The sequence below is a fragment of the Pteropus alecto genome, unplaced genomic scaffold, assembly GCF_000325575.1.
Source record: "Pteropus alecto unplaced genomic scaffold, ASM32557v1 scaffold45, whole genome shotgun sequence".
In the NCBI taxonomy this organism is placed as follows: domain Eukaryota; kingdom Metazoa; phylum Chordata; class Mammalia; order Chiroptera; family Pteropodidae; genus Pteropus; species Pteropus alecto.
This window is the reverse complement of record NW_006442491.1, coordinates 29,076,913-29,085,391: the sequence shown is the minus strand read 5'-3', so window position 1 is coordinate 29,085,391 and position 8,479 is coordinate 29,076,913. Positions and strand designations below refer to the sequence as shown.

General features: G+C 42.8%; 2 protein-coding genes across 2 annotated transcripts; one reads left to right on the top strand and one right to left on the bottom strand.

Annotated features, from left to right (window-relative positions):
* Nucleotides 1-249: 249 nt before the first annotated feature.
* WFDC10A (WAP four-disulfide core domain 10A) lies at nt 250-1,416 on the bottom strand. The gene is made up of 2 exons (XM_006921859.1): nt 1,329-1,416; nt 250-389 (listed from the first exon to the last, which is right to left on the bottom strand). Exons 1-2 carry the CDS (start codon nt 1,414-1,416, stop codon nt 250-252), a joined length of 228 nt encoding a protein of 75 aa, XP_006921921.1.
* A 5,665-nt stretch (nt 1,417-7,081) lies between these two features.
* Nucleotides 7,082-8,479, top strand: WFDC9 (WAP four-disulfide core domain 9). The gene is made up of 3 exons (XM_006922075.1): nt 7,082-7,178; nt 7,808-7,955; nt 8,446-8,479. The coding sequence occupies exons 1-3, from the start codon at nt 7,082-7,084 to the stop codon at nt 8,477-8,479; spliced, it is 279 nt and encodes a 92-aa protein (XP_006922137.1).

Sequence of the window (8,479 nt, the reverse complement as noted above, 5' to 3'; positions counted from 1 at the left end):
GGAGAGGCGGGGACACTCTGGGGTACACACGGGGTTCTCAATGACCACAGCACTGGGAGGCAAATAGGCAGGTCCCTGCCGTTTGTCCTGGTTTATTCGACAGGAACAAGAAGTTCAGACAGTGGGGAGGGTGACATTGCGGTTGGTCCCCCGGGGCCTGGGATTTGAGGTCCTCGTGCTTTGGCCGCAGGCGCAGTCATACATAGAGGCTTGCGGGAGCAGGATGCACAGCCCAGGCCCCTCTCCCACTCACAGGATGTTCATGCAAACGTTCCCACAGTAGGTCGAACAGCATATATTATTTGCTTGACATGACCGGTAATTTTCACAGTTGAATTTGCACAGATGTTGCCTGACTTTCTTCACACACGGCTTGACTTCTGTGGACACTGCTATAGCTGAAACAGAGCAGGAGGAGGGACAATGGAATAAGCCTCCACAGACCACCTCTTTCAAGGGCATAGCATCCTCTGTGACCCCAGACACAGTCCCACTTATTACACTCACACTTTTCAGGGAACTTATTTTCTGCCCCTCACCAAATCTTGGTGATCTGTGGTGTCTTAAATTCATCCCTCCATCTCACTATCTTCCCCTAATCTCAATGCCTGAGCATCCTGAACCTTCTCCACACTCCTGTGGCCAGGACCCTGTGTCTCATATTAGTCTTGGCCTTGGTGAAGTCACCCCATAGAATCTAAACTCTGACCCTGAAAACTCAGCACAGTCTGAGACATCTGCAAACTCTCCCCACTCTCCAGAATTTGCAGGGTCCGGAGAGGAAGACAAACTTGCCTCTCCGCCCTCTCTTTCCTCTTGTCACTGTCACTGTCCAGTTTTTCTGCACCTTCCCAGGAAAGAGCACTTTCAATATTTCTCTTCCACAGCCACCATCCAGGTTCCCCTGATGATAATTGTAACCTGACCCTGCACACCCCAAAATTTAATTTCCCAATATCCTTTCGTTCTGCACCTATTCCCGTTAACACCTCTGGCTGTTGACCTGTCACGTATGTGCATAAATCAAAGAAGAGTTGTTCTGTTTTCTCATCTGATCCTCAGCGTTGTGGCCCTTTCACTATTGTACGTACCATATGTCTCTGGATTTTTAGAACAGAGGCTAAAAAAATGTAGGTTCCCCTCCACCCCCATCACTAGTTTCAAGGCCCGGTAAAGGGGCTGGAGGGCCATGGTTGGGGAGGACCCAGAGTCTTCGTAGTGCTGCGGTCAGAGCAGGATGTACTGAAAGGTTCTAATTCCTAGATCCTCTGTAGCTAGACATAGCTCCACTCCCTGCTCCCCATCCTGCCCTCCAGCCCATCACCTACTGTTCGTCTTCCTGAAAATCCACCCTCCATGGGCCTGCAGCAGCAGCGCACAGAGAAGCAGGATGGGCAGCAGAGTCTGGGCTGACATGAGTCTGGCCATAGCAGTGAGCTCTAAAGTCTGGCACAGGCTTCGCTGGAGAGCTGGTGTGAGGGTGGAGGAAAGAAAGCACAGGTTATTCTGGGCTCCTCCTGCCTCACTGGGTAGGCCAGGGCTGGGCAAGGAGTCCTTATTTCCTCCCCTGCACCTGCCCCTTCCATGGCCTGTTCCATGTGGGCCTCCTGCAGAGATGGCTCCTCCTCTCACATAAGTAGCCTCTCCTTTTGTAAATAGATTTTTTCCCCCTGAAAAATTTAATCTATTTCTATTTTCTAATTACCAAATAATGAATGGATAAAAAGAATAATATAATTAAAAAATAATAATCTCAGTGTGTAGAATTAATTTGTGTCTCGTACAATTGATCCTTGAATAACATGGGTTCAAATTGCATGGGTCCACTTATACTTGGATTTTTTTCAGCAAATACTGTTGGCCCTTGGGTATCTTTGGGTTTCACATCCGTGGCTTTCAGCAACAATGGATGGAAAACAGTGTTTTCCATTTCCCAACCTGGTTGAATCTGCAGATGGGAACGGATGATTAAATTAAGTCTTGGGGGATCCAGAGTTATAAGCAGATTTTGACTGTGGGGGGCTGGTGTCCCTACCCCTCACATTGTTCAAGAGTCAGCACCATTATCTTTTTAGTTTCTTCGTGTATTTAATGCAAGAAATCCTTTGTTTTCTCACATTTTGAATTACTTATCTTTTGTTGCCCATCTTGTCCCGCCTTCATTTAATCATGTAAATATTTCACAAAACATCGATGTCCTTAATTGTACATCTCTCACTTAAAATAAATACCTATGCCAAGCATTTGTGTTGTACTAATTACTTATTAACTAGACAATATCATGTTGAGCATTTTTATTCATAAATCCTTACTTTTTAAAAAATTTAATTTATTGTGGTAACTTGGGTTCATAGTTATAAGAGCTTCAAGTGTTCAGTTCTATAATACATCATCTGCGTATTGCACTGAGTGCTCACTATCCAAAGTCTAGTCTCCTTCTGTCACCAGATATTTGACTCTCTCTCTCCTCTTCATTCTCCCCTCACTTTCTCCTCCCCCTGGTTCCACATACTGTTATCTGTGTCTACGAGTTTGTTTGTTGGTCTTGTTTGTTCATTCGTTGCTTTTTGTTTTATATCTCACATGTGAGTGAAATCATATGGTTCTTGTACTTTTGCATCTGACTTACCTTGCTTAGCACGACACTCTCAAGATCTACCCATGTTGTCGAAAACAGCAGTATTTCATCCTTTCTTATGACTGAGTAGTATTCCATTGTGTATATGTACTACATGTTCTTCATCCAATTGTCCATTGAGGGACACTTAGGTTGTTTCCACGTCTTGGCTACTGTGAATAATGCTGTGATGAACACAGGAGAACATATATGTTTATGAATAAATGTTTTCAAATATTTTTGTTAGATACCCAGAAGAGAGATTGCTGGGTCATACGGTAGCTCTATTCTTAATTTTTTGAGAACATATCATACCGTTTTCTATAGTGGCTGCACCAATTTACATTCCCACCAGAAATGTATGAGGATTCCTTTTTCTCCGTTTTCTCTCCAACACTTGTTTCTGGTCTTGTTGATAATAGCCATCCTAACAGGTATGAAGTGGTATCTCACTGTGGTTTTGATGTGCACTTCCCTTATATCTAGTGAAGCTGAGCATCTTTTCATATATCTATTGGACATTTGTAACGTGTCTTGGGAAAAGTGTCTGTTTGGGTTCTCTGCCCATTTATTTTTTGTTTTGTTTGTTTGTGTTGTTGAGTTGTGTGAGTTCTTTGTATATTTTGGATATTAGCCCCTTATTAGAGGTATCATTATTACCCCTTATTACCCCTTATTAGAGATACCCCTTATTAGAGGCATCTCTTCTCTCATTCGGTTGGTTGCCTTAATTTTAGACTGATGTAAGAGAAGTAGAAATTGTGGATGAAAGAGTAAGTAGATATTTTAAGTATAAATAAATAAATACATACATACACATACATACATGTATATGTATATATACATTAAGAGAGAGAGAGAATTAGTTTTTGAAATAAACATGTGAAACTCAACAGAGGATGAGTGTCAATTTCCTCAAATCCTGTAGGGCATGGTAGTATAAATGGGGAGATATTGGGCAGGAATCAGTCCTCTATTGCCTATAAAAATTTGGGTAGTGGAGGAATGTTCACAGATATCGCGCTCAGGCAGATGTGGAATCGTATCCTGACTTCAAAATACACCAGCTTTGTAACACTGGGAAAATCCTATGACCTCTATAGACTCAGTTTACCCATATTTTCTTGGCACCTCGGCTGTGAGGATGGAATTAGATGACACATATAAACACCTTCACAGTGTGTGGCACACAGTAGGCACTCAGTGTAGTCCATTTCTGTTTTCCCCAATCAGGTATTAAGACCTAGCTCTGAAAGAGGAATTTTGGATGAAAAACCTTTTGGGCTTGGAGGAGAGAGGGAGGAAGAGAAAGGGAGAAGAAGAGAGAGAGGGAGAGAGAGAGAGAGCGAGTGAGAGCGAGCACTGTTGTCTTAAATTCTGCATTGCTTTCTGCAGACCCACCTGCATAATCCAGAACCAAGAGTGGCAGGAATCCTGGGAGGTACCTCCTTGGTGCCCCTCAAGCAAACCATTAAGGACCCCCAATATCTGGGCCAGATACAGAGCATGAGGCTGGGAATGCCCTGCATAAAATGTCATTTTCTTGCTATATAAACCAGTGTCTTGGGAATCCATAATTCAATCATTTTAGGTGTGGCACCATTTGCAATTCCCATCAAAGTTCCTTTCAGTTTGCTCCCTCTCGCACCCTTGTACCCGGGTCTCCAAATTCTGCCTTATGTCTCTGTACTTGTCCACCCTCCTCAGCCAAGTTCCTGGAATCATGGCATATATTTCTTGCTGTTCAAGGCACCCAAAAAAGGGGCAAATCACTTATATATGGATAGCTCCTTTCACTGTATAAAATGTTCCTATGAACAGGATTTGGGAGAAGGAGGTTTGTTCATTGGGAGTTCCTGGTCTTTTCTACTCGACTCTTCTTTTTCCTAATGAGCTCCAAGTCATGCATATGTGTGCCCAATATAATGCTCCTCTCTGATATTTGGTGAACAATCCCCCTACCCCTTTGGTGAAGTGATTGGTGCTAATCATTTCGCTTCCTTCATTTAATAGGGGGTCATCTATTTTTTCTAAAGTCTTTCCCGTTCAGTATCTTTTTATCCACTAAAAGCTGCAGAGCATTTGGTGGGATATGTTATGTTTAAGTAGCAAAGGAGAATCAATACAGAGAAGGGTGGGACCTTTAATAGCCCACACAACAAGTTAAGGAGAAATACATATACACACCATCCTCCTCTCCCTACATGTGAATAAACTCAGATGCATTCTTAAGACTCTAGACCAGGGTCTGCTGGAGGCGACCAGAGCTGTAACCCAGATATGCAATGTTCCTCCAAGCTTAGCAGAAGATACTGCTCACATCAAAGAAGACCCAGTACTTCTGTACTTCTAGATGGGTGAGTATCAAAGAAAACAATCTGCAATATGACCAACATGTAGTTCCTGGGCAGAACTTAAAGATCTGTCACTACCAAAATCATCATTAAGTTCTAGGCCTTTGAACTTTGTTTTTCTGATCTTCTGTCCCCTGTCTCAGGCCACAGTGTCCCTTCCCACTTCCCCAAGTAAGAAGAGTCCAGATAAAAGAGCTGTCAACCTGTTACTGCAGACATTCAACTTAGACACCTTCAGAGGTAGGTGAGGGTACAGGTCTCGAGGCGTGAGTTTTTATTTGTGGCTGACTTGGATGGGTTCCCCACTCAGGTGGTGTCAACACTACTCCTGTGAGGTGGGGAGTACTGTCTCTGTTGTTCAAATAAGAAAATGGAAAGAGAAGTGAAATGACCTAAAGGGACAGAGATAAAACAATATACCAGCATTCCTGACTCAAAGTCCAATACGTTCTCTTCCTTAACATCATCTGGAAAGCCCAGGGATCCAAAATTTGGGGTTGGGGAGCAGTAGTTCCATGTCTTAAGATGCCTAGGGACCTTTTCATTGTCCTATACTCTATTTCAGGATGGCCAAAGAATTCAACCAGAACTCTGTGTGTATATGAGTAGTACCTGGCCAGGACATGATGCTTTTCTGGTATCACTTAATACACCTGAAGCATACAAAAAAAGGGAATTGGGCATCCCCAGTTCCTGAAAACCCTTTAAAAGCCAGTAAAGAACTCAGAAAACTGGGCTAAGCGTGAGGCTTTTTAAATGAACAGATCTTAAAGCTCTAGAAAACTTGGTTCTAGAACATTTTCGAATACAAATAAACAACTTCATAGAACCCATTACTCTGGATTTATTGTGTTTCTGTCACTGTGCCAGTCTTCTTCCTCCTTCTTCGTGCAAAAGGCAGGTGCCAGGAACCCGAGGCCATCCCAATCCACACCAGCCTTGACCCAGTTACCTCATACGTCATATCCTCACCTGTAAGTGGCTAACAGAGCATCTGCATTATACATCTTTCTTCCTCTGTGCTGGTGCCTTCAGAGGATCCGAATACTCTGAGCCATGTTCAAGGACTTCCCTGTGCAAAAAATGCAAGTGATTTATAGTATTTCTGGAAGCCTACCAAGCTCAAAAATAGTTCTCCTTTGGCCTAAAGCTTCACTAATTAAGTTGTATCCTTTGATGTCAATATTGCCCAATGGTAAATGATACCTCAATACCTTATCTTGGCAATTTTCCTTCATCAAGCCATGCCGAGGCAAGGTGGCAGGAATGTGGGTTCTGAATGGAGTAAGCTGCAGAGCAGATATAAGCATCTAAGAGTGGAAACGTGCAAACAGCTGCTCTTTTACATTTTAAGGACTTTTCTCCTATTTTCTTCTCTCTATAATCTCTTTCTCTTGCTCTTGTCTCTCGTCAGGTCACTTAAATTTGTCTCAAAGTAATGTGCTAGAGGATCATGTGCCTAAAACTTGCATTGAGACCATTTATGTAGATGAAAGTTTTAAGAATCCCCTGACCGGTTGCTGGCCATCATTTTTTCTCAAGTCTGCCTGAGTAATCCATCTCCTCACTCATTCTGGAATCACTCTTTGTTTTAAGATCTTGACTAAAATATATTATCTAGTTACATATGTTTTTAAATAAAAAACCAGAACACTTAATATGTTCTATTATTCTAATTTCATAAAAATAATGACTACAACATTAAAGGATTTACATATACTGATTATCTCTGGGGTGGTGGAATTCCTAATGCTTATTCCTTTCTTATTTGTATATATTATTTTTGTTTTACAAATTATACAATCTGAAGAGCTATTGATTTTTAATTAGAAAAATAGCGATGCATTTTTAAAAGAAATAATTTTGCGAAGAAAGTGGTATGTAATGTGAGATGGGATGGAAGCTTGGGGAAGCCAATGGCTAGCTTGATATGTTGTTGGGTTCCAGAGGGTGAATAGGAAAAGTAGGAGAAAAAATAACACAATATTCACAAGAACTTTCTCTCCCTTTCCTACCCTGTTCTCAATTTAATTCCTTTTCTACCTCTAGCAGCATTTGGAAAAGACCTGTCTTCTGCCAGAACTTAACCCAAACACAAATAGAGACTACCATGAAGCCCTGGGTTCTCCCACTCATCATGCTCATCTATGGGGTCGTGATGCTTCTGCCTGTGCTGGGTGGTATCAAGAACAAACATCCAACAGGTTGTGTGGCAAAGGAGGAGGGTGGTCTGCCCTGGCCTGGGATGTCTGGCATAATGATCCAGGCACCAATTTCAGGATCACCCTTCAAAGGATCAGAACGCTCCTTAAAGCAGGGACATCCAGGAAAGATTAGGTTGGATGTTCCCAGTCTGGCATCCCTTCAAGCTCCCTCTCTCAGATCTGAAAGCAATAATGGGTATGTGGAAAGGAAACATAGTTTTTGTCTACATTTCATAAGCTCACAGGAAATTATATTTTCCAGTGTTAGACCACTGTGAGTAGAGGAAACATCAACATAGAGCTCCCCTCTGAGTCCATAGTTTTAGAATCTCTGAGTCTGATCTGAGTGAGCCTTTGATGAATACCAAAAGGGTGGGATTTTAGCACATTCATTTCATTTAAGGGGCAGAATCTTTTAGACCATGAGAAAAATAAGAGGCCCTTAGGAAGTCAAAGTTAGAGGTCATCTGATAAGAAAATGGGGATAATGAAGGGGCTGAGGGAAGGGATTTTCTTGAAAGGCAGAGAAATGCTTGGAGCTCAGGTTCTAGAGCCGAGGGGTTGTTAAGCTAGCGAAGAGTTTCTTTTCTGAGTTATGGATGGATCGACCCTGCCAACCTCTACCATCTGAGTTACAGATGACACAGGAGAAACTGAGCAGTGCTGGGTACAGCCTCCGGAAAGTTTTTGTGAGGAAAGGTGCACTCGATCACTAACATGTTTACAACCAAATCACACATGCTGCTGGACCTTCTGTGGAAACATCTGCTTGGACAATGAGTAGGTTGATTGGCGAGGGGAGGAGGGGCCCGGGCACGCTGCAGTTCATCCAAATCCTGGTCAGAGAGACAGGTGGCGTAAGGCAATGCACTCTGATCGCCACACCTAGACTGCCACTTGCTGCAAAATGAACTAAAATACCAACATGGGGGCCTTTATTTATTTTTTTCACTCTCATGCAGTCATGCAGTCCTCCCAAAACATCATCCACCAGCTTGCTTATCCCTCCTTTACCCAACGTCTCCAGTTATTGCCTGTGTAGTCTGGCCTCCATTGGCCCCTTGTCTCAGCCAGGCCCAAAGAGACCTGGTCGCTACCTGTCTGCTCAACTGGCAAACCTCTTGGGTAAAATTGCTTAAAAGCAAGTAACTCCTGATATCACAGAAAGAATTGATATTCCCATAAACTGGGGCCAAGGGTGTTATTAAGTTTGGGAATGGATGTCCCCCAGGGTTCCCTGAATTTTAACCACTTAACTTTTCTCTTCCAGAGAACCCATGAAATCATTGCTAAACCTTCGCTAA